Source organism: Poecilia reticulata, chromosome 12, assembly GCF_904066995.2.
Source record: "Poecilia reticulata chromosome 12, P_reticulata-male-v2, whole genome shotgun sequence".
Lineage (NCBI taxonomy): Eukaryota > Metazoa > Chordata > Actinopteri > Cyprinodontiformes > Poeciliidae > Poecilia > Poecilia reticulata.
The window spans coordinates 23,395,391-23,420,231 of NC_088841.1; the positions used below are offsets into that span (position 1 = coordinate 23,395,391).

Sequence of the window (24,841 nt, forward strand, 5' to 3'; positions counted from 1 at the left end):
CTTTTTACTTGAGTGATTTTTTAAATATATTCTAATGATTTCATTCTTCTGAGGATAAAAACTAAATTACCGTCTCTCTACCTGAACAGAATCAGGTTTAAATGTTTTCTTTCCTCCTAGAAAAATTTAATTTCATGCTTTATGAACCAGTGAATCTTCCTCTATGACCCTAAAACCTGTTTTCATCTGTGAGATTGAACTGCAGCTGCAGAAAATGCACCCACCTCTCTGCCATCGGGCCCCGGTGGCCCCTGGGGGCCTTTTGCTCCCTCGGATCCTCGTTCCCCTTCGGGTCCCTGAGCTCCGAGCGCCCCACACGAACCCAGATCCCCCTGAACCAGAACCAGGTAACAACACAGGTTCAATCTCTGCTTATCATCTAAGAGTCGTCGTAGACGGTGATGCTGGATCTTCAGTAGCAGTCAGTGTCACAGTGATTCTGAAGAGGCCTCTGACTGAAGACTGCTAGCATCTCAGTTTTCAGGCAGGAAGACAACATAACTTTGTTTCTTCATTATGAACGACACTGATTTCAAGCTTTGATGTAAATTATTCATTGTTGCTCATTAATAATTAAGCACTAATGTTGTCATTGTTACAAAGCTAAAACCTTTGCAGTGCCTGAGCTTCCCTACCACCAGGGGGAAGCAGTAATACCTTAAACAGATTAGTCTGCGGCTAACGATTATTTTAGTTATCGATTAATCGATTATTCTGACGATTAATCGGATAAAAAAAACATTCTGCAGATTTTTCATTTTGACATTTTTATACAATATTACAAATGCATTAAGGGATGCAAATAATTAAAATCCTTTTTAATAATAAAATAAACATTTAATTGCCTTAATTCAATAACATAACATTCCTTTGGTGAACATTTGATAATTTGTATCAAAAGATGCAAAACAAAACATCCAACATGTTGAGAACTTTTTACAGTGCAGAGCTGGATATTCTGGATTAACTCAATAATAACTGGACAAAAAAGGAGATTTGTTTTTACAGAATTTGAACTGAGTGAATAATATCTTTACATACAAAGATTTTTGTATATTAAATGCCAAAAGTTTTCTTTTTGTTTGTACAGTTTTGGCTTGTAGTTCTTTCAGCAAATGTCCTTTTTAGTTCCAATTAATCAATTACTAAATTAGTAAACTATTATTTCAATAAATGATTAATCACATCCATCCATCCATTTTCTTTCACCCTTGTCCCTCAGTGGGGTCAGGAGGGTTGCTGGTGCATCTCCAGCTAACTTTTCGGGCGAGAGGCGGGGTCACCCTGGACAGGTCACCAGTCTGTTGCAGGGCAACACAGAGACACACAACAATGCACACACACACTCACACCTAGGGACAATTTGGAGTCATGTTTTTGGACTGTGGGAGGAAACCGGAGTACCCGGAGAAAACCCACCATGCACAGGGAGAACATGCAGACTCCATGCAGAAAGACCCCAGGCCGGGAATCGAACCCAGAACCTTCGTGCTGCAAGGCAACAGCTCTACCAACTGCGCCACTGTGCAGCCCTGATTAATCACAGACTTCATCAGTTTAGTCACAGTTAATTTGATTAATTGTTACTATTAACCAATCTATACATATTCCATATCAACATAAAGGGGAAAAATTCATCTGAATAACAGAAACAGGATTTTTTAAAATCACTGAACCAGCAGCTGAAAAAGAGGAAAAAGAGGCTAATTTAAAAAACAAACCAAACTTCTTCATTTGTGCCTTTAAATCTACGAGGTTCCCTCACAACAATGTGTACAAAATGCCTTTGATATTTTAATTCAATATTTGAACAGATTCATGGATGAGTTCTGACTGACCTGATCTCCTTTCCTTCCAGTTGGACCCTCGGTTCCTCTGAGACCAGGAGGACCCTGAAGAGACAAAATTCATCTGAAATTATTCTCCACCACCACAACATGATGGTGGCTCTTAAAGGTGACCTATAACAGGTTAGGACAAATCTATGGTCTATACAAAACATTTTTTGCACAAAATCCTTCTTAGAAAATGAGATTTTAGCTGTTTTAGGGTCTCTGTCGCTTTAAATCCTAATAATCTGCTGCTGGCCACGCCCCCTAACTCACCGTTTACAGTCACACATGGAAATGGTTCCAAATCTCAATTAAACAACTGTGGAAAGCAGAATTTTAACTCGGCTTGAGTTGCTAGGTAACGGGGCTGGGCTTCAGTGGGGTTGCTAGGTAACGGGGCTGGGATTCAGTGGGGTTGCTAGGTAACGGAGCTGGGATTCAGTGGGGTTGCTAGGTAACGGGGCTGGGCTTCAGTGGGGTTGCTAGGTAACGGGGCTGGGCTTCAGTGAGGTTGCTAGGTAATGGGGCTGGGTTTCAGTGATGTTACTAGGTAACGGGCAGTGCCTATGGAGCTAAATTGGGGCCATAAAGTTAGTTCAAAAGAATAAAAAAAAATATTTTAAACACATCTTAGGTGCTTAATTATCGTTTAATGAGCAACAGTCAAATGTAAAACATCTTAAAGGTCTTATAAAACTAAACTGCATCGGTCTCAGAGTTCAAATTCAGCTCATATGACCAATTTTACTGATTTCTTCCTATGAACTGTGACTGTACTTGTTTTTGTGGTTTTCTCTAAACTGAATATGACTTTAGCTTTAATGATTAAATAAAAAGTTCAACTCTTTGTCCTGTTGGTTTTACAGCAGAGTGAACATATTTGAACCACTGCCAACCAGCAGTTTGGAACTGAAACCCAGATTTTTAGTAAAAATTTGTATTTTTATGTTTTTGTTTTGAGATTTGTCACATCTTAAAGACACAAAGTGAGCCAACCTGTGGTCCGCTCAGTCCTGGGGGTCCTGGGTCGCCTGGCAGTCCGGGGAAACCCTGGAGGTTTAATCCACTCAGTAAATCCACACATATTATAAATATAATAATAACTTTATAAATGATGTTTTACTCTGGGTCCTTTTTCTCCTGCTGCTCCCACGGAGCCATCAGCGCCTTGTGGGCCCTAAAAACCAAACAGCAGAAATGTTTTGTCACTTTTTAACAACTTTACATAAACTAAGGCTCTTTTTTAATATATTTAACTGAAAAGTATTTAATAAATCAGCAGTCAAGGGTCGGTACCCACTCACTGGGATTCCTGCTGGCCCCTGCAGCCCCTGAGGCCCCGGGGCCCCGATGCTTCCTCTGGGTCCAGGTTTGCCCGTCCCACCGCTGGGACCTGGAAGACCAGGAGGGCCCTGAGAAAAATCAGAAAAATCAAACTGTGGGCAGAAAGTTGTTCATATAGACGGGATTTCTATTACTGTTATTTCTAAACTGTGAACATTAAAGCTGAAATGTTGAAATATGGCTGAAAACTTATCACAATATAATTGTTTCATATCAGTTCGTATCAATAATTATTGATTAGTTTTTTATTTTTAATGTCTAAAATACTGTTGTCAAGACATTTCCTGTTTTATCCAGTTTTCTCTCCACGCCGTTATTTGTTTTAATTTTTAAACAGTTTTGAGGGGAAACTTGAAACTGCTGCTGTGTCAGTTACTCAGCAGGTCGTTGCTAGGCAACCAAAGTTTGGGTGGGAACTTGAAACTGCTTCTCACTCAGCAGGTTGTTGTGTGAGAGAGTGAGAGAGTGAGTTGATTCCAGCAGCCTAGCTTAGCCGGCTGAAGCTTTTCCTCTGCCTTGTTGTTGTCCTACATTATTACACAATACTTACAATGTATTTATCCGACATTTCTCTGCAGAAATCAATTTTTTTAAATTAAGATCATCAGTTTAATATGAATTAAAGATGTTCACATTCAAACAAGAGATTGTGAAGTGACACAAAAACATTTTGGAAAATGGTAAGTTACTTATTTAATTCTAATTTATCTGGTGTTGATTCACCAATTTTAGAGAAAGATTGAGGAACTGCAAAGTTGAAATTAAAAGCAAAATTCCTTTATTTCCTTTAAATAAATAATAATGTCTGAATATTTTTAAATTAACTAAATTCAACAATAGTTGCCTTTTTGTGGAATACAAACCATTTTTTAACATTTCAAACATGAAAACATGCCCTGAGCAGTGACTCAAGAAAATAGTAAAAAGGAGGGAAAAAAAAGTCGCATGTATTAAAAACACAAATGTAAACAATAAAATAAATATATAAACTTACAGGCGGTCCCAGGACACCTTTGGGTCCTTCATCTCCAGGTCGGCCCTAATAAAAATAAACCAAAACAAAATTTTTGTGCACAATTTTAAACAAACAGAAGTAAAATCTATGTTATTGTAAAAAAAAATGTTTTTTTGTTGTTTTTTTGCAACGGTTAAATATTCACATCCTTATTTCTCCTGATTTTCATAAACTGATAACATTTAAATTATTTTAAAATAATTATTTATGTGATGCATTAAAGACACTAAATTGACTTTTAATTGAAGGAGGACAGAGAAATTAATTAATTCTGAAATTAATTTTCTAATAAAGTGACATTTCAGTGCAGAAAATCATTTTCACATCACATTCTAAAATAACTTTTAAATTCATTTTCTCACCTGAGATCCGCGAGGTCCTTTCTCTCCAGGGGAGCCTGGCAGACCCTTAAAGGAGGTGATATAATTAAACTATTAAAATCTCACGCTTCATGCATAAAGAACATCACCAGGTCACAGTCCAATATTCAGAAATTTTTCAGAAGACAAAAATATAAAAAATAAAACAGATTCTTACTTTAGGACCTGTTTTCCCAGTGGGGCCCAGTAACCCTCTAATTCCCGGCTCACCCTTTGGAAATGAGGAAATGCAAGAATGTTTGTCTATTTTCTTTAGCTTGACAGATTGTATTAAACTTAAATAATCAAAAGATCAAACAAACAAAACAAAATAAAAACCACAAGGATCAATAGCACATCAAGAAATTCAGTTGTTTTTTTTAGTTTCAGTTTACAGCAGTCGGAGCGACTGATGGTTGAAACTGTAAATGTTTTCAGTACAGGAGTAAAGCTAACAGCTACTAGGCTAATGTTAGCCAACAACCAATCAACCTCTCAAGTGAAGAGTAAAGCTAACAGCTACTAGGCTAACAGTCCAGTTAAAAGCTTCTTCTACAAAAAGCCAAACTAAAAGCTACTTATGGTAAGACTTAAGCTACCATAAGTAGGTAAGCTACTTATGGTAGCTTACCTACTTAGCACCTGGTTAAGCACCTGGTAGCTTAAGCACCTACCAGGTGCTTAAGCTAAAAACTACTTAGATTTATAACGTTTTGACACAAACTCACTTCCAAAAGTTAACCCTTTGATTTCGTATATGGTCGACATTAACAGGGAATGAGGGAGGTTTTTATTTACCCGTTCTCCCATTGATCCTGCAGGCCCTCGCATCCCCACAGCCCCGACCACACCCTGATCGGAGAAGAAAATCAATAATCAGAAATACTAACATATATAACACAAACAGTGTAGCTTAGCATTCTGGCTAAGGCTTTTCTTTAAAATAGCATCTTTTTTGCCTTTAAGTTTATTAGATTCGGTCAAAATGATCAGATTTTGTTTGTTCATTTTGAAATAATAATTTCACTTCTACTTCGCTAATATGATGCAGAAGTTTTGAAAACAGGGAATTTACCGTTTTCTGATTCTTTTAGAAATCCCCTGTGTTAAAAACAAAACTGATAACACGCCTATTTTAAACCCTCTAAGGCAGAAATAATTTAAATTACATGGCGTTATTATTGTGTGTTTTGTGTTTGTAAAAAATCTTATCCAGTTTCAATATTAACTTTATTTGAATTTTTAACACATATCTAAGCTTGTTTTGTGTTAACTCAATATGTGGGATCAGTGCTGAAGAATCACTTACATACATGCCAACTGGGCCCTGAGGTCCTTCCAGGCCCGGTTTCCCCGTGAAACCCTGGAAACACAAAAAAAACACACCATCAGACCACATAGATACATTTATGCAACAATAATTCATGTTCTGGTTATGGACGACTCACTTTTTCTCCTGGTGGACCCGGAGAGCCCGGGGGCCCCGTCTTCCCTGGGGGCCCCTGAAAGACAAAAACACTCAGATTAGGTTCTTAAGCAGGGTTGGATACTGTCTACTGTTTACTCTGCATATCCCTGAGCGTTCTCTGCATGAAGCTGCTGTACAACTAAAACCGAAGTGATTATTTTTCTTCTTTCCGTCACACAGGCAGTTCACGTCAGTTTTCGGCGCTCCGTATTCCTCCTGGCGGCTACGCTAACGCTAGTACACAAAATGGCGGCAACCAGAATGAGCTGGTTGCTCAACAATATTTGGTTACATTTTTGGAAAATAGTTTCCTCTGAGTATTAATTACCCAACCAGTATAAAAAAGTCCCAATGCTTTAAACTTTTTGAATTCTCTGCCAAAAAAATTAACCAAAGTACGAAAAAACTAAAACTAAAGAATATTTAACTAATAATGACTAAAACTAGCAAACACTCTCTATAAACCAATAAAACTAACTGAATTAGACAAATAAAGTAACAATGACATAAAACTAAACTGTCTTCAGTCAGAGGCTTTTTTCAGTGCCGTAACACTGACTGCTACAGGAGATCCTTCGTAATTATAAAAGGAAACTGATGAAGCTCGTGTAATAAATAGCGACTAATTTAATTTTCTCTGGGATTTATAAAGTTATCTTGAATTTTAACTCTAAAATGTGATAATTTTATATCTTAATGGATAATATAATGTTTAAATTAAGCCTCAACTGAACCATTTTTTAAAATAAATTGCATATAATTATTAGTCTAAGGATATTTCAATCAGTATTTTAAATGTTTTTTTAAAAACTCCATCATTATTTACTGTATTAAAATGTGAAACATTTAAACATTTTTGTCTCTTTTGCTTCTATTTTCATCAGTGTGACTTTAATAACTTGGTTGATATTTAAATGTGTTAAATTTTTATGTTTATAATGTTGAATTGCAAATAAAATTTGTCTAAAATAAATTCAACATCATCGTGTTGAATTTAACCAGTTTAAAGTTTTAATTGGATTTTTTTAACGTTAATTTTTAAGATGTTGGAACAAGAAAGGTACATATTAAGGGATTTCCTGATTAAATGAAGCTAAATGTGTAAAATGTGGTTACAAAAGGAGAAAAAATGTGAAATAAATAAAAAGTTGAATGTACCGGAGACCCTGTCGGCCCGTCTGCTCCTGTCTCACCAGCATTTCCTGGAAAACCCTGGAAAAAATAAAATGAAATAAAAACCGTAGATATTAATAACTTCAAGCTGTAGTTTAATATTTACTCTCAGCTTCATTCATCAAATTATCTCTTAAATAGCTGAATAAAGTTTAGTCCTATCTGTGATTAATACATGATTTTACCCTGGAGCCTCTGAAGCCAGCGCCGCCGTCTGCACCCTGCAAACCCTGCAACAATAACAGAAAGAAAAAATATATTTAGACATGAAAACATCAATAAATAGGAGAATTAGCTGGCAAATGTCTGGATTATTGTGTCAAAATTGATTTTAATGATGAAATCAGATGAAATCATGTCAAATTCTTCCTTTGTTGGGAAATTTAGATGCCAAACAACAAATATTTGTGTAAATTTGATGCCATTGTTTTGTTCATAAAATTTTGACTTTTTAAACTCAGAAATGTTCTTGTTTTTCTAAAAAAAAAAAAATTTTAAATCTGCGATTAATCAAAAATTTTTTTTTATTTTTGATGGAAATTTTCTCTTTTTATCTTCTTCTATCTACAATGGCTCTAAAGCGGCGTTGCAAAAATACACCTGAATATATTACGAGTTTAACAATTAAATATCTTTTCACTAAACTTAAGAAACAGACATGAAGACATTTATAATCATTCAGTTCAGTTAAGATGCATAACGAGTCATATTTCTGTACTGAAAGACATGAAAATGGTTAAATCTCACTAAATGTTTAGTGTAAATACTGAATGCTTCTCTCTCTCTCTCTCACACACACACACACACACACACACACACACACACACACACACACACACACACACACACACACACACACACACACACACACACACACACACACACACACACACACACACACACACACACACACTGCTTATGTTCGATGTGATTTGAATATGACAGAGAATGGGAACCTGTGTACCAGGCTTTCCTTCTGCTCCCTGCGGTCCCGTTTGCCCAGAGAAACCCTGAAATTAATCAACAAAAACAAACAAACTCATTAAAAGAAAACATGGAAAACATCTGAACGCTGCAACGTCTCTCTATAAATTATCAACTTAAACGATTCCATTTAAAACACGCAGGAGGAAAACAGAAATACCAGAAACCTGAGCAGGGAGTCAACAGCCAGATCATCAAAGAGTTTGTAATTTAAAAGTTTATTAGTTTTACAGAGGTTTTTATTCTTTATATGTCCGGTATATATTAATCTTTTCATACATAACTCAATAGAAGAAAAAGAAAAACAAAACAAAGTTAGCACAGAAATAAATATTTAAGTTCCTGTCAATAGTAAACTGAAAAAGTGTGAGTTTATTTTACCTTCACTTGTTTCTACATTCATAAAAATCAAACAGCAGAAACTTTCCTGTATGTTTTTATAAAATGTATCACCAAGAAATTCCAGCTCAGTCTGCAGACAAACTCATAAAAATAATCATAATCAAAGCTGTGTTGATTTAAAAACAAAATGATTTAAATCCCTCCGCGTGGTGCCGGTTTGTTAGGTGTCCAAACTATCAGATAAAATTTTTTTTTGTTATTGGAAGAAAATCAGAGCTTTAGGATTCATCTGGAACAAAATATTTAGGAGAAGCTAAATGTGCTAAACGTTTTCCAAAGTTAGCTAAACAAGAATTAGCTTAGCACATTAGCTTAGCACATTAGCTTAGCACATTAGCGAACGTGTTTCCACTTCTGATTGGGAGGATCCAAAACTCGCCACAAAATTTCTGCACAACTTTATACTAAATCCAAGCAAAAAAAAAAAAAAAATTTAACAGAACTATAGTCAATTTAACCACCAAATTAAACCTGTTAGCTAACTGTTTGTCTTTAAGCTAACAGTTTACAGACTCACCGTTAGCTAACTGTTTGTCTTTAAGCTAACAGTTTACAGACTCACCGTTAGCTAACTGTTTGTCTTTAAGCTAACAGTTTACAGACTCACCGTTAGCTAACTGTTTGTCTTTAAGCTAACAGTTTACAGACTCACCGTTAGCTAACTGTTTGTCTTTAAGCTAACAGTTTACAGACTCACCGTTGGGCCCGGTTGGCCCGGATGGCCCCTCAGTCCAGCCAAACCCTGGAGGAAACACAGGAACAACGTGAGGAAAATAAATGAATACATGAGTTTGATCCAACATAAAACATGTTTTCTGTCAGATGAACCTTGCTGCCTCGTGGTCCGGGTTTCCCGGGTCGGCCATCTTGTCCTCTGTTCCCCTTCAGGAAGGTCAGAGTGTTAGCCTGATTTCATCGCAAATTCATATTTTTATGCAAATTTTGCTTGAAAAGAAATCAAGACATTGAAGCAAGTTAAACTAAGGAAAGAAAAAAGCTGCCATGTTGGAGGAAACAGGTTTTTATTTATTGTTTAGGGAGAAATAAAATATTGTGTTGTGAGATCACAACGTAGAAACACAGATCATCACTGACCTTTAACCCCTGACTGCCCTGTTTCCCCGGCAGGCCGCCCTCACCGTCCGTCCCCTGAACGAGAAAATATCAAATCAGTCCAGATCTTCAATACGACGCCAAATCAGAGACCATGGAAATAAAACAAATATGTCACATTTCAGAGTTTTTTTCAGCAAATCTTTGACATTTCAAACACAGAAATGTTTAAAATAATCTCAAAAAGGTTCACAAATAAAGGCGGAGATTTCTGAGTTAGAAATAAAGCAGAGAGGTGTAAACTTTCCACAATGGCAGGTTTATAGATCGAAAAGAAAAAGTGTAACTTTCTGAGATTTTCTAGAAAAACAACAAGTCGAATATTTAGAAGAAAAATCTGTTTTTAGATTAACGTCAGAAAATCTGAAGAGAAAACTCAAAGTTCTGAGGGTTAAAGGTCAAACATTTTTGTCTTTTCAAGCTCAGAAATTTCACAATTGTTTTTCTTTAAAATTTCTGACAATCTCAAAATTTCTGAGTTTTTGACATAAAAATGTACTCCTTTTTAAAAAACCCAATAGATAAAAACAGCATGTAGATTATTATTACTAATCTAATTTTGATGGCAGCGCTTCAGTCCTCACCTCAGTTCCTGCAGGGCCCGGCGGGCCGCTGGCCCCCGGGAAGCCGGGCAGACCGAAGGGGCCCCGCTCCCCCTGAGGGCCCCAGATGCCTGTGGCCCCTGGAACTCCCTGAGGCAAAGAAACAAAGTCAGAGAAAAAATATAAACACAAACAAGTTGATTTAAAATCTTTAAATCTTTTTCCCAATAACTAATAATAATAAATGTTGTTCCTACTTTGTCGCCTTTAGGTCCTGCGTCTCCTTTGTCTCCATCGGCTCCTCGGTTCCCCTGTCAGACAAGAAAACATGGATAATTAAATAAAACAATCAGATTTTCACACTGAAACTCGAGTCGAGCTAAAACACGACCCACCGTGGCTCCGTGGAAACCCAGATGACCCGGCCTGCCTGGCAAACCCTGAGAAAAGTAAAAGTTGCAAATATTAATTACATGAAAATGTAAGTAAAACTAGTCAAATAGTAAAGTAAAAGAATAAAAAATTAGCTTTTAAATGGAAATAACTCAACAAACTACTGTAGAAAAGATCAATAATTCATGAAATATAAGAATAAAGAATTAAAATCAGCTGAGCTGCTGAAAGAATTAAACATGAACTCATGATGCAGTGGCAGAGTTTGGCCACCAGATGGCAGCATGAGGTAGCAGGATTTCAACAGAACCGTTTGGGTTTTTAGCTTTAATGTGACAAACAACAGAAACCGGCTGAGAACCAGGTGGACTTTAGGACCTGAACTCACCGTGGGGCCCTCAATGCCAGGATCCCCCCGAGGGCCCGGCGGCCCCAGAGGCCCCTGGGAACAAACATCAGAGTTTACAACAAAAAACCGACAGGAAGTGAAAATATACTCACCTTTATGCACTGATACGGTTAAATATGGCCACTGCAAACAGGACTCAAGATTTAAGATTAAACATCACTTTACTGATCTCCACAGGGGAATTAATTTGCCCAAATAGCACAAAATAATAAGAATCATTATTATTATCATTTTTATTATTATGTTCACTGAAGATAGAGAAAAAAGCAGTACATTTCTGCCACCCCCAAAAATCGGAATTTTTATAATTATTTTCAGAAATGTAATAAATAAATACATAAATTTCTGAATTTGAAAGATCAAAAACTTGGAAGAAAAAAAAATATTTTTAGGATTAATGTCATAAACACAGAAGGTTTGAAGAGACAAAAAATTGCAAATAAATAAATAAATAAATATATCTGACATTTTTTAATTGATCTCAGAAAATTTCAAGAAAGAACAAAGAAAATGTCTGAGTTTGAAAAGTCAAAAAATTAGCAAAAAATAAAACCGTTATGTTAAACTAAAAAAATCTAGGAAAACCCCCCAGAATTTTCTGATTTTCAAGTTAAAAATATTTGACCAAAAATTTCCAATTTTTTTCTAGAAAACTTCTGAGATTGAAAATTTTCGAGTTTTTTTCTAGCAAATTTGTTTCAGATTTGACTTTTGAATTGCGGTTTCTGGGAGACCGCAAAAAAATTCTTCCAGGGACGTCAAACGGCCCTCGAACCTCACATTGAACATCCTTGATGTAAACCGGGTCTTTGTGGCTCAGTATGTAGGGATGTTCAACTCGGACCAACTTTTCCTTTTCCTCAGATCATGATGCTGCCACCATCATGTCAGGCAAATTATTTACACTGTTTACTGAAAACAGAAGCATTTTTACTTCCACTTTCTATTTTGTTGTTTCTATAAAACACACAGAAGTTTGTGTTTGTGACAGAATGTGGAAAATCTCAAGATGATGTGAGTAGTTTAATTTCCTTTAATTAAATGCAGACTCAATAATATAAGAGTCAGAGAAGTGAGTATTTGTATTATTAATGGAGGATTTCTGTTGAAACACTCAATTGGCTCAAAGTCACATGGAAATGTTTTGGTGATTTAACGTACAGCATCTCCTTTCGGCCCAGCAGCGCCCGTCAGTCCTGGATGACCCTGTTAGGAGGAGCATGAAGCCGATTTTAGCTCCTGCAGCCACTTTGACGAGTCAGCAGCCAGAGAAACCTGAACCCACCTGAGGTCCTCTGTGTCCTGGAGGGCCGATCGGCCCCTGCAGGCCTGGAGGCCCCTGGTCAGGAACAAAACGAAGCCGTTTTACGTCTGAACCAGAATCTAAACATGAAGAAAAACTGAAAATCTGCAGCATAAACAAGCCAGGTTTGATACCTCAGGCCCCTGGGGGCCGACGCCACCAGCTGGGCCCATTTCACCCTGCAAACAAACAAACATTTTTATTTCTTTACACAAAAACAGCAACCAGTTCACCAAGTTTAGACGTTAAAGTCAGTTTAGTTTCATAAAAATACAACCTAAAACAAAGTAAAAGTAAAATAAATACCAACCAGGTTCAGTTTTCACAAAAACATCAGTTTTTTTTTTTTTTGCTAAATTAAGCTTTTTTTCTTAGAGGTCATCTACAATATCTGAAAGAAAATGCAGCTTGGGAAGCTAAAATAGCTAGACGCTATGCTAGCTGACAGGCTATTGGCTGGAGTTGGACGTTTCCTTGGCTCTGATTGGCTGAACACAAAAGGGAGGAGTTAAAGAAGACGGTTAGCTTCTGTGGTAGCGCTTGCTAAGACGGTTTCCACTGCAGGAATTAAAGAATATTAATGGATATTTAGTGTTTGAACTGTTAAAATAGCCAATTAAAAGTGTTTTCACAATTATTTCAAGATTTTATCTGCAAAGAAGATCAAAACAAAACATAAAATTAAGAGCACATTGCTATTTAAACATGTTGTATACGAAAGTGGGTCTAAAGAAGCTTAAATTGGATCAAAAGAAAATATTTTGATACATTTCTGTAGACAAAGCGAATGATAATCAGGTGCAAAAATGAGACTTTTGTTTCTGTTTAGTTTAATATTCTACATCTAAACTCCTCTGTGTTTTGCAAATCAGCAAATGAAGCAGGAGCATCGATTCTTCGACAGAGGGGAAAATATTGTTCCTAAAATTATTGATGAGAAAATGGGGCTGAACATACAGCCCTGAGGAACTCCATAACGAAGTGGGGCATCTAAAGCTGATAAGCAGACAGTTATTCAGGCCTCAGTAATTAGAGAAGAAACTGTTGCTGCTAAAACAATCTGTGAAGAGTTAACAGACGTTTTCTGAACAGAATTATTGGATTTCCATTAGGACTTGGTTATTAATAGGAGAAGGTTCCCAAACATAGCAGGAAATCTACAACAAAATGGCTGAAAATGCCACAAGATGCTGAAGTTATTAAACTGAAGGTCAATAAAAACAGAGAATAATGTTCAATGGTTTTACCCTGGAGCCGTTTGCTCCCTGAGCACCAACTGGTCCGGTCAAACCCGGCGCTCCCTGCAACACGAGTTAAATTAGGATTAATAAGGCATTTTAACGCAATACAAACATAAACCAGTTGTGTTCTTACTGGTGGCCCTGGGGGGCCCGAGGGGCCGTCCAGTCCGCTCTCCCCCTGGAGGAAGACATGACAAAAAAAAAAAAATCACATTTCAGCAAAAAAAGAAAATTACTGAGAAAAATAAAACAGAAAACTTTTCTGACTTCTTCTTATCAGTTATGATGAAACCATAAATGTTTAACTCACGTCGGGTCCAGCGGCTCCTTCTTCCCCCTCTGCACCTCGGACCCCCTGGTGTCCCTGCAGACAAGATTAAAAATATCATCAGAGGATAAACTAAACCACATTATCCTCTATTCATCTAACATCTGTTCATGTTTCTCACATTTCATCATAAAAAGGCTCCCAAACTCAAACGATAAGTCAGTGTTGTGGTAAAACAAATTATTTTAATATTTTTCCGATTTTCGGACATAATGCAGGAAAGAGGATGTTAGCACTGACTAGTTAGCTTAGCTAAAGCTGAAAATGTAGCCAACAGGTGTTTGCTGGATTTCTGTTCCCGTTTCTAAAGGACATGGCGACCAGAGGCTTTAGATTCTGGTCACCATGTCTTAAACTTAACAACTTTCACTGCTGAGGTCAAAGATTGGAAAGAAAATGATTAAAATGTGACCTATTACACTTCCTTCAACAGGTTAGGATCTGTCTACGGCCTATTGAAAACCTGTTCAGTACATTATTTTACACAAAATCATTTCTAGATGAGATTTTAGCTTGTAGCAGTAAAACCAGCCAACCAAACATGCTGAAACTCAGTTTGAGTTGCTAGGTAACAGGCAGAGTTCTACTGGGGTTGCTAGGTGACAGGTAGAGTTCTACTGGGGTTGCTAGGTAACGGCAGAGTTCCACTGGGATTGCTAGGTGACAGGTAGAGTTCTGCTGGGGTTGCTAGGTAACGGGCAGTGCTTACTGATTTGTAAAGGTTTTTTTCCAAATACATAAAACATGAATTTGTTGCCAAAAAACTGGCTGGATGGGTTTTTTTGTGTTTTGTTTTAAGTGCTTGGTTTGTTTTTAGATCAACTGAGACCCAAATGGAAGCATAAAAATATTAAAAATGTGAATTTTGCATAATAGGTCCTGTCTAAAGTTGAAGGAGGTTTGTGTTTGCTGCAGGAGGAAGAGACTCACTGGAGGTCCAACAGGACCAGGTGGACCCGGCAGCCCAGCTTCACCCTGCAGGAATAAAGAAAAGAACATAAACATGAAAAATCTCTAAAATAGATCAACAAGATTTGGTTAAAACAATAAACCAAACGTTTTTTGCAGCCACTGAAGCCTCTTTATGTCTCTAATCTTAATCGATTTGCTTGTTAAAACTTTAAGTGCCCATTATGACTTAGTGAACTCTGAACTTCCTCATAAAAATCTGATTCATAAGCCGTGAGAAGAAGATCTACAGCAGCTTTAAGCAATAATGAGGATTATTATTGACGAGTACCTTCTCACCAGGCCCACCAGTTTCCCCCCAGGGCCCGCGGTCGCCAACCAGACCCTGAAAACATGAAGGAGGAAAAACACTGATGCTATAAAAACTGTACATGATTCTAATGAAACATGTTTTCTACTAAAATGTTCTGTTTTTCAGTAATGACAGGTCACAAGCACCTTTTTGGGTCATTACTGTGCTGGAAAACCCAATAATCTAAAGTGTTTATAATGCTCAGGCCCACAGCATCACAGACCCTCCACCGTACTAAACCAGGAGTCCGAGGGTTTTTGTTTCAATGGCAAACTTCATGTTTATATTTGTGATGGTAGGAAAGAAATGTCTCATTCTTGGCATGTAGATAGTGCCTTAGTGGTTTATTCTCACCTCATCACCTTTCTCTCCCTTTGGTCCTCGTTCTCCTCTGTGGCCCCAGGGCCCCTGATGAAGGTGAAACAACATGGAGAGATTTTCATGCTAAATGAGCGAAACTGAAGCTCTGCTGAACATTAATGGGTTAAATCTGTCCTCACATGCGATCCAAGAGGTCCAGGAGCCCCCGGCTGACCGTCTGCCCCGTCGTCCCCATCCCTGCCTGGGGTCCCGGGCCGTCCTGGGGGCCCCCTGGCGCCTGGGTCCCCCTGCAAGACAACATAAACCCAACAGTCTAACTGGTGGCTCAACTTCCTGCAGGACAAACCAGAATCCAGGTTCATATTAGACCCTCTGAAGGGACAGGCGTCCCTCAGGGCTGTGTGTTCGGTACCTAGTTCATCCATGTCTGGAAACCAGCAATATTATGTAAAATCAGTATAAAACTGAGGAGGGGCTCAGAGAGGAGCCACTGCTTGGGATCAAACCCTGAACTTTTAGAAACGTTCGCTGTCAGAAAACCAGAAAACAAGAAAAGACTTTCAGTTTTCTTCAAATGAGCCCCAAAAAATAAGAAAACTGGATGAATTTATTTTAACAAGGAAAAAAAAATTTTTTTAAATGTTATCAATGATCGATTAATTGTTGATCGATTTTTGTTGAGTTAAAACAAGAACAAATCTGATGATTTGTTTCATTAAAATAGTTCAAGCTTAGCTTATTATTGTGAAAATCACAACTAGGCCTGTCAATAAGAAGTAAATCAATTAATTGCATAATAAATTAAAACAAGCTCAATAATTTCCATTAGCATTATTTATCGTTTTTCTCCTTTATATTTCCACCAAAAACTGGATGATAAAAGTCGTCAGTCTGGTTTTGGTCTCAACTAAACATTTTCCTTTGTTGTTCCAGTTCCTGAGTTTCATTTGAAAGTTTCTTTGCGAATATATTCTTGCATTATTACACTCATTGAAAATGGTCTCAAAATAACAATATCATCATTTATCACAATGGTTTTCTTTTTGTTTTTAAAACAAACCATTTCTCCCGGGATCCCTGGTTGTCCGTCCTCTCCAGGTTCACCAGGCGGCCCCTGGAAAACAGAATAAGAATAAAAATGCTCATCTTCCGCTTTGAGGTTTTTAAATAAAGTATTTATTTTGCTACCTGTGTGCCGGGTTTTCCCATCTCTCCACGAGGTCCTGCAAGTCCTTCCTTAGTCTGCAAACTCACCAAGAAGAAACTAGTATAATAACTCAGCGTTACATGAGAAAAGGCCGTCAGTGTCACGTCATACTTACAGGCCAACCAGCCGACAGTAGCTGGTAGGAATTAGTTAGCTGCAAATGAAAGACGAATAAAGGCAAAGATTAGAATGAAAAAAATCACTTTTTAACATTCCAAGCAGATAAAACCCATTTGATCAGGAATCTGGGTTTAAAGTACATTCAGCATCACCATAAAACCACAAACAGGCCTTATTCCTGCCATCCATGCTCTGTGATGAAGCTGCGGTTCTTCATCACGCAGCGCACAGTAAACAGCTTGCAGCTGCAGCCGGTGCAGAGGCAAAACAGATGACTGCACAACACCGGCTTGCACGCACTACAACCCAACACCAGGACTTCACATCAATCTGGAGGCCAAATGTGTCCAGACCGGGAGGAACGAGGAAATATTTAACGCAACTTCAGGATTAATGAAGAGTGGATGCTTCAAGGTTTCAGTTCAGACCAATTAGGTTAATAAAAAACACATCTGGCTTCACAAACTGACAGGAAAAGCTAATAAAACTGCAAAAATTAACAGTTTTCTGTTTCAAAAACTTGCAAGAGTATAACTAATAATTACAAATAAAAAGTAGCCATCCAAGAAATTACTTAAAACGTGTTAGGTAAAACATCTACTCAATTATTAATCATTTAATATTTAAAAATTACGACATCAGACGGACCAAAATATAACGTTGAGTGGAAATTTTGGTATTTTAAGGAACCAAAATGACAACAATTCATATAAATAACAAAAAATAACAAAATAAAGCTAAATAAAAATTTTCCAAATCGTTTTTTTTTTTTCCCTCAACAAAAAACTTGGGAAACTTTAACAGAAACTGCAGGTTTGTGTCTGTTTATGGTGAATTTTTGGTTAAAACATGTTTGTTTTTCATTCAGTGGGTAGAAAATCCAGAAATTTTACTCAAGTAGGAGCAAAAATACTTCACAGGAAATTACCCAAAGTACAGCAAAGTAAAAATACTTTTCAAAAACAGTTTCTCAAGTAAATGTAATTAGTTACTACCCAACTCTGCAAGAGTGCATCTAAATAAATGAGAATGTATTTGAAAAGTTCATGTATTTATTCAGAAAGTAAGTTTGCATGACTTTCCTTCACACAGATTAACTTTTAATAGTTTATTTAGCTGATTTTTACCTGTAGCCTGCAGTCCAAACCTCCACAAACACAAATAAAAACTTTTACAAAAACAAACCCAGATTAAAATCGACGTCTTTTAATCTCTTTACATAAAGAGGTTCAGTTTTTAAACACTCGACTGAACACAGTAACTGTATTTAATAATTTATTTTATTATATTTATTGATTCTCTCATGCAATCTACATTAATTTGGAAATTATGACTGATAAAAAATTTATTTAAGGATTTTTTCATCATGATAAGATAAATTTGTGTCTCCAGAAACAACATAGTTAATGTTACCACATGTTACCAGTGGTAGCTGGTTAATAACACTGACTACCTTAAAAGCAGCCCATTCCTCAGCCGTGTTCCTCCACAGGTAAAATGTGGGTAAACCTGGACGACCCGGCGACCCCGGCTGGCCCATTCTACCCGCTCTGCCTTTAATGCCTTTTTTACCCTGAAAACATTAAAATTCAACACAATATTTAGCTCCTGATTTATGTTAACATAAAAACATCTTCCAATAAGAGCATCCCAATAAAAAAACAAAATATGATTCTCAAACTTGGACTATCTTGACATCTCCTGAAACTTAAAGCTCATAATAGTGAAATATATTTAGAATATTTATGTTTTAAAGGGATTAAAAAAGGAGAACGTAAAAGTTAGAAAGCTTTTGTAATATCAAATACTCACAAGTCTCTGCTTTTAGCTTTGGATGAGAAGCATGCTAACTTGGAGCTAACATGCTAATGCTACAAGCTAGCATTAGCGTGGGAGCTTACCTTTTCACCTTTGACCCCAGCAGGACCAGGATCACCCGGGCAACCCTGTAACAGCAACAGAAAGACAATAAAACTCACAAAAAATGTGAACACAAAATATGTGAAACAATAATATCTGAAAGCTAACGCCACTCATTGCTGTTGTTCACATATACGCTACTGTTAGCACTGTTAGCACTACAGTGCAGCTAACTTCTAAGAAATTAGAAAAATAACCGCTAAAGCTATAAAAATGTAGCAACCATACCAACCATTTAAGCATAAAAACTATTAGTTTCATAGTCTTAATTATGTTTATGTTTCTGAAGCTGGAGCTCTAATCACTAAATAGGAGCTAAAAAACTTCAGTGTCATCTGTAAATAATCATTAACTAACTCTGTCCTCATCACTCCAACACTCCTTAATAAGCATATTTATTTAACTAATTTAATTTACTAAAATAAAATTTACTGTAATGTCAGCCATCAAATGTAGTAAAAATATTGCAGTTAGGAGAAAATGGAAACTACAACTCATTTCTCATACTGTAGCAGCCAAGCTAGCAAGTAAAAACAAAACTTACATATTCAACAGCAAATAGTTGCATTTTTTCTTAGGCAAAGATACAAATAAAAATATTTACAGCCGCCCAGCTATGAAAAATGACTGAAATAATAAAATGAAATGAGAAACTGAAGCCAAATCTTCACATGCTACAAGCTAGCATTAGCATAAGAGCACAGCTAGCAACAGATGTTTAGGAAAATGGCATTATATTAAAAAATAAAAAAATTTTAATAGTTGTAGGACAATTAATTTTTGACATTTAGGCAAATAAACTATAACGAATAATCAAATAACTACAAGCTGTAACAAGTAATCTTTGTTTATTTGGAATCCATTTTTAAAAATCTGCCTGTTACATGCAGCTGATTGGTGCCAAAGAAATATATTTGCAATAGTGTGGTGGAAAAGTCTGAAACTATAAAAATCTGAATAAATAAAACATCATAACCAAGTAATATGTCAAGGATCCCTTGCATCTTCTTGGAAATGTGTTTTCACTCAGTCATCAGTACAACCCTGTTACTAACAGAAGATCTAACGTCGTACATGAGAAGAGTGAAACCAATAACCTCCTCTCTCCAGCCGGCTCCAATCACAGTAATTATGCTGAGTGGGCTTGTGGATTTTACGGCAACATGACTCCAGATGTACGTTGCCAAGCAGGCAGTTTGGCTCCATCTACCCTTCAGTTCCTCGTTTCCTACACCTGGAAACCCAGTCAGCAGGATTCAGCTTCAGTCCAATAAGAAGTCAAAGGTTAACACTGTCACATTGGTAACGTTCTCAAATCCAATGAGGCCGCTCCATGTTCTCGCATGGCAGCATCAAAGGCCCGCGGATCGACGCGTCTGAGCGATGAGAACCGTCGCTGATGGGTTTCAGATGGCGGCTGACGAAGAGCAGCTCAGAAAGCTGTGAGACCAGAACCATTTATCTCTCAGAGCTCATCTTTTCCCACTTTCAGCTCCACTCTGATATAATGCATGCAAACTGGGAAATCACTTCCATGTTTGGGGGGTCTTGGTCTCATTTATGGCCCTGGCAACAGCAATGCCAGGAAACATTTGTCATCCACAGTGAGCCGAGCAACACTTCTCTTTGCGGTGGCTTTCCTGTAATTGTTTCAAGGTGAACCATTATGCTAACTTGAATAAGTTAGGATAGGTTTATGGGTGATACAGAACATGTTCATTATGATTTCTGCACAAAGCCATCCTTACATGATGAGATTTTAGCTGTTGCAGGGCGTCTTGTCACTTTAAATCTAAATAAGCTGCTGCTGGCCACGCCCCCAGACTCAACTTTTACACTCCCAAATGAAAATGGTTGCAAACAGACGCACAAATACACAGCGATACATCTTTGAAAAGCAGAAGTGGAGCCTCGTGCACAAAAAACAAGAATGCAGCAAGTGGTTTCTGGATGGTAAGTCAACAACAAAACACTTGTCTTTTCCAGCAGCCATTGTATAGCGCATACTGTGGTCAAACCAGCTGACGCTCAGCTGTGTTGCTAGGTAACAGAGAAGTGTGCCTTAACAATTGGGAAATTATCAAAATGGATTGTTTTCCCTGACACCAAAAAACATTAACTTACTGCCAAAAAACAGCTCTGTGATTTTCTTTAAGCACTTGGGCTTTTTTTAGAAGCAGTAGAGACCCAAAAGGAAGTATAAAAATGAAACAGTAAAATATTAATTTTGCAAAGTGTGTCCCCTTTAAGGTAATTATGGCATTCAAAATTTATTTGTTTTTTTTGTAAATCTCACAATAGCTTTGCTCCATGTTGCACCACGTGGGCTCCTGTATGCACTTATGCACTTTTATGCAAACTTTTGAAAAGCAGAAATAGAGCCAACAAGAATGCAGCAAGTGGTTTCTGGATGGTAAGTCAACAATAAAACATGTTACTGTTTTCCAGCAGCCATTGTACAGTGCATGCAGCAGTAAAACCAGCTGACCAAACATGCAGGAACTCGTCTCGGGTTGCTAGGTAATGGACGGGACTCTGCTGGGGTTGCTAGGTAACGGGCAGAACTCTGCTGGGTTTGCTAGGCAATGGGCAGAACTCTGCTGGGGTTGCTAGGTAATGGACAGAACTCTGCTGGGGTTGCTAGGTGAAGGGATGGTTCCTGCTGATTTTTGACATTACATTCCGAAGGTTTTTGAAATTTTCCAGACACCAGAAAACATGCACTTATTGCCAGAAAAATGCTTAGGCTGTTTTTAGAAGCAGTAGAAACTCAAATGGAAGCACAAAATTATGCAAAATGTAAACTTTCCCGTTAAAAGTGAGTCACAAAGAGCATAAAGACAAACTTACATCTGGTCCTGGGGCTCCCATCCTGCCGGGTCGTCCCCTCCGGAGTCGGTACGTTTTCCCATCAGATCCCAGGACCAGATCTCCTTCTCTGGATACAATGGTCACAATCCGAGGGCTTCCTCTCTCTGGTTCTGTTTCTTTCCCTTCATGCCTGTTTTGATGCACCGGTGATTTGGTGGTCTGGACAGTGATCGGGGCCTGACTGGTAGCAGGTGAAACAGTGCTGATCTCCTCTGGAAATTCCTCTATTAGTTCATTTGAAACTCTAGGAGTCTTGGGAAGCAGGGGAATTCCCAGTGAGGGCTTCTTAGGGGAACCTCCAACATCCAAGTCGATTATATTATCCGAGGGTTTCAGAGGAAACACCACTGAAGTCCTAGAGTCTGTCTTTTTCTCTGTTGTAATGTTCTCCTCCACTTTTTTAGACGACGCGTCCAGTTTGCCCTTCTGGCTTCCCTTCAGTCCATTTCTAGAAGGTTTCCACTGAGGGTTCACGACTCCGCCACTTTGAAAGATGGGATCCAACAGATCAGTGTCCTCTTCAACCACGAAAACGTCTCCACGTCCCACTGAACCCTTTCGGTTCGGCCTGGACGGCATTGTCCCATCGCCACGAGACAACTCTTGTCGCTGAGATTCATTCTGTAGAGAAACAAAAGAATTAGGTGCTGTTTTACAGAGACTGTGAGAGTTATTTGGTTTAGTCTACAATCCATCATTAACTGCATGTTTGAATCTTCGCAGATGTGATTTATTGTCTGGAACATACAGCAAACACGTCCCACAAACAGAAAGACCGAAAATACACGAGGAACAATATGCACCAAATTATTATTACCATCATTGTGTCCAGCTGCCTTACTGTTTCTTTGAGATTAAAGCAAACATTACCGCATATTTCTGGTCTGATCTGTTCCAAGTCTCACTGGGATTTGGACTTGGATCGACACAAAAGCAACACAAGTCATTTCATTTCTAATAAAGAAACATCCGGCCATCCATCCATCGTCGTCTACACTCACAGGTCACCAACCCAAACCACAGTCTGCTGTAATGAGAAACTGTATTTCTAACTAAAGTCTTATGACAGTCAGAACTTGTGGTTTATGTTATGTTTTACAGGTGTTTTCACACCTGGTAGTCCAGCGTGGTTCTCTTTCACATGAACCCTTTGGGAAACCTGTTCCCATCCTCACCTGTAGGGGCGCTGCACCAAGAACCACTGACGGAAACAACACAAAAACCTCAGAGAAAGACACAGGAGTGCAACTTCCTTCATCATGAAATGGAGTAGCATCAGATTTCAGCGGTTGTAGGATTTCTCTTTAGACTGGATCTCTATGCTTTTGAACGGCACCAGAGTTCAAACTCCAACTGGACCCAGACTGAGGTTTTGGTCAGATTCACATGGATTTTCTGGGCAAATAAATTGGAGTTTGATTAAAGCAAACAGGACTGGACTGGTGGGACTGTCCGACAAGTCCTTATTAAGCTTATGGACTTGGTTCTTCTGTGTTGCCTTTGAGGGTCAGCTGGTTTTTGCAGCTTCCAGACTTGGGGATGAAGAAAAATCTAGTTCTCACAGAATTTTATTTTTTAAATATTCAGCATTTCTTCTGTTTTTAGGTAATAAAGACTGATGTTTTCCAGAGCTCACCCTACAAGATTCTTCAACCAATCCCGACTTGGTGCTCACTGGGATCTGACCTCTTGCTGCCACCAACTGCAGCCTGTAAAAACAAACGGTTGACAGCAACGGCTGCAACCTGCATGCAGTTCTTTCCCAAGTCTATGCGGCCACAAACAGACCACAAAAAGAAAGTTTTTTAAAGATACACTCAAATCATTTTCAGCCTCATTTATAGTTCAGCTGCTTCATTACATTTGAGCTGTGGGTAAACGAGATTCTGTAATTTCTCAGTGTGAACGAGTTCGGTCTGCGGTCCAATGACTCAAAACCACTTTCTGGTTTTTAAAAACAAACAGCAGATTCTGCAGTCTCCAAAACAAACACACGTCACCCGACGTATGTTCGTTTGGTGGCCGTGTTGTAAACCCGACGGCCGCATGTAAAACGATTGGCCACGAGAAAACGCAGCTCAGTTAAAGATACAAGAAAACCAAAGAAGACTCAAACTACTGGAGAAAAAACTACATTTTGTTGTATTTTTTTGTAAATATTTATGTTCAAAAGCATCAAAAACCTAAACGAATGAGAGACACCTCCAGGTTACAAGCTAATATGGAAAAAAACCCCATAAATAAACGTAATTGGAAACAGTAATTTTAAGTGTTGAAATGTTTCCATTAGTCAAACTGCAGTTGTCTATTTAAATGATACTTTAATATTATTTTCACACATATTAACTTTATTTTTTTTTAAATGTTCTACTTAAATATGATTGGTTGCTGCAAAGCAAAGAGAAACATTGCTGCCACGGTAACCATAGTTACAGTTTTTTCTCCTCAAGGACAGAATCTGTTTTACAGATACGGAAATCAAAGTTAATCAGTTTACGTTAAGTTTAAAAAGAACAGAAAATTTTAAGAATTCTTATAAAAAAATCAGTATAAGACCCGAATAATTAGCAAAACAATGCGATGAAAAGAAAACAGTAAAAAGAAATCTGAATAAAATGTTTAAAGTCGATCTAATGAGGATAAAATTGAGATAAAATGTCTAAAACCTTTCACAAAAACAACTGAGGACAAGAAAACAGACAAAAATATCTATATCTATATATCTAACAACAAAAATTACAAAAAATACCACAATAAAAGCGAGGACTGGATAAACAAAAAAAACAACTTATGACGACATCCGGATAAAGTCGGGACAAAAGAAACGATGAAAATAAATAAATACTTCAGTAAAATCAGGGTAAACTCCCAAATTCAAAAGATGAAAATAAAATTTTAACAAATAAACCAAAATGTAATCCTAGTAAAAAAATTTAACCGAATGAAATTGTAAGAAAAATCTGATGAAAATTTATTTAAAAAATGGGAGAAAAATAATAATAAAAGCAGGTCAGAAATGTGATTAAAATCTGAATAAAATCAGGGTAAAATTGGGACATAATCTAAATGAAACTCAGAATAAAAATAAAAAACAGTATCAGAAGGAAAACAGATCATATGTAGGGCTTTTGTTTTGCATTTATGCCCCCTAGTGTCCGATCCAGACACATTACAGATTATTTAATCCCATCACTGGATGTGGATATAATTACATGCAAATTAAAATCGCTGCTTC

General features: G+C 37.5%; 1 protein-coding gene across 3 annotated transcripts in view; it reads right to left on the minus strand.

Annotated features, from left to right (window-relative positions):
• LOC103473993 (uncharacterized) overlaps positions 1 to 24,841 on the minus strand; it is a 78,436-nt gene that overhangs the window by 14,578 nt on the left and 39,017 nt on the right. For 2 of the 3 annotated variants that reach the window (XM_017307678.2, XM_081613473.1), the window contains 37 exons: positions 21,586 to 22,227; positions 18,717 to 18,761; positions 18,269 to 18,388; positions 16,811 to 16,849; positions 16,677 to 16,730; positions 16,549 to 16,602; positions 15,668 to 15,775; positions 15,522 to 15,575; positions 15,147 to 15,200; positions 14,837 to 14,881; positions 13,889 to 13,942; positions 13,712 to 13,756; positions 13,585 to 13,638; positions 12,472 to 12,516; positions 12,320 to 12,373; positions 12,196 to 12,240; positions 11,014 to 11,067; positions 10,628 to 10,672; positions 10,490 to 10,543; positions 10,275 to 10,382; positions 9,673 to 9,726; positions 9,406 to 9,459; positions 9,275 to 9,319; positions 8,148 to 8,201; positions 7,377 to 7,421; positions 7,177 to 7,230; positions 5,999 to 6,052; positions 5,860 to 5,913; positions 5,349 to 5,402; positions 4,729 to 4,782; positions 4,554 to 4,598; positions 4,171 to 4,215; positions 3,137 to 3,244; positions 2,956 to 3,009; positions 2,829 to 2,882; positions 1,839 to 1,892; positions 225 to 332 (listed from right to left, as the gene is read on the minus strand). In XM_017307678.2, the coding sequence (XP_017163167.1) occupies positions 225 to 332; positions 1,839 to 1,892; positions 2,829 to 2,882; positions 2,956 to 3,009; positions 3,137 to 3,244; positions 4,171 to 4,215; positions 4,554 to 4,598; positions 4,729 to 4,782; positions 5,349 to 5,402; positions 5,860 to 5,913; positions 5,999 to 6,052; positions 7,177 to 7,230; positions 7,377 to 7,421; positions 8,148 to 8,201; positions 9,275 to 9,319; positions 9,406 to 9,459; positions 9,673 to 9,726; positions 10,275 to 10,382; positions 10,490 to 10,543; positions 10,628 to 10,672; positions 11,014 to 11,067; positions 12,196 to 12,240; positions 12,320 to 12,373; positions 12,472 to 12,516; positions 13,585 to 13,638; positions 13,712 to 13,756; positions 13,889 to 13,942; positions 14,837 to 14,881; positions 15,147 to 15,200; positions 15,522 to 15,575; positions 15,668 to 15,775; positions 16,549 to 16,602; positions 16,677 to 16,730; positions 16,811 to 16,849; positions 18,269 to 18,388; positions 18,717 to 18,761; positions 21,586 to 22,227 (2,763 nt within the window). Of the gene's footprint in view, positions 1 to 224; positions 333 to 1,838; positions 1,893 to 2,828; positions 2,883 to 2,955; positions 3,010 to 3,136; positions 3,245 to 4,170; positions 4,216 to 4,553; positions 4,599 to 4,728; positions 4,783 to 5,348; positions 5,403 to 5,859; positions 5,914 to 5,998; positions 6,053 to 7,176; positions 7,231 to 7,376; positions 7,422 to 8,147; positions 8,202 to 9,274; positions 9,320 to 9,405; positions 9,460 to 9,672; positions 9,727 to 10,274; positions 10,383 to 10,489; positions 10,544 to 10,627; positions 10,673 to 11,013; positions 11,068 to 12,195; positions 12,241 to 12,319; positions 12,374 to 12,471; positions 12,517 to 13,584; positions 13,639 to 13,711; positions 13,757 to 13,888; positions 13,943 to 14,836; positions 14,882 to 15,146; positions 15,201 to 15,521; positions 15,576 to 15,667; positions 15,776 to 16,548; positions 16,603 to 16,676; positions 16,731 to 16,810; positions 16,850 to 18,268; positions 18,389 to 18,716; positions 18,762 to 21,585; positions 22,228 to 23,242; positions 23,530 to 24,841 lie in introns of those variants that run through there. The other variant, XM_017307679.2, reaches the window with a different exon arrangement.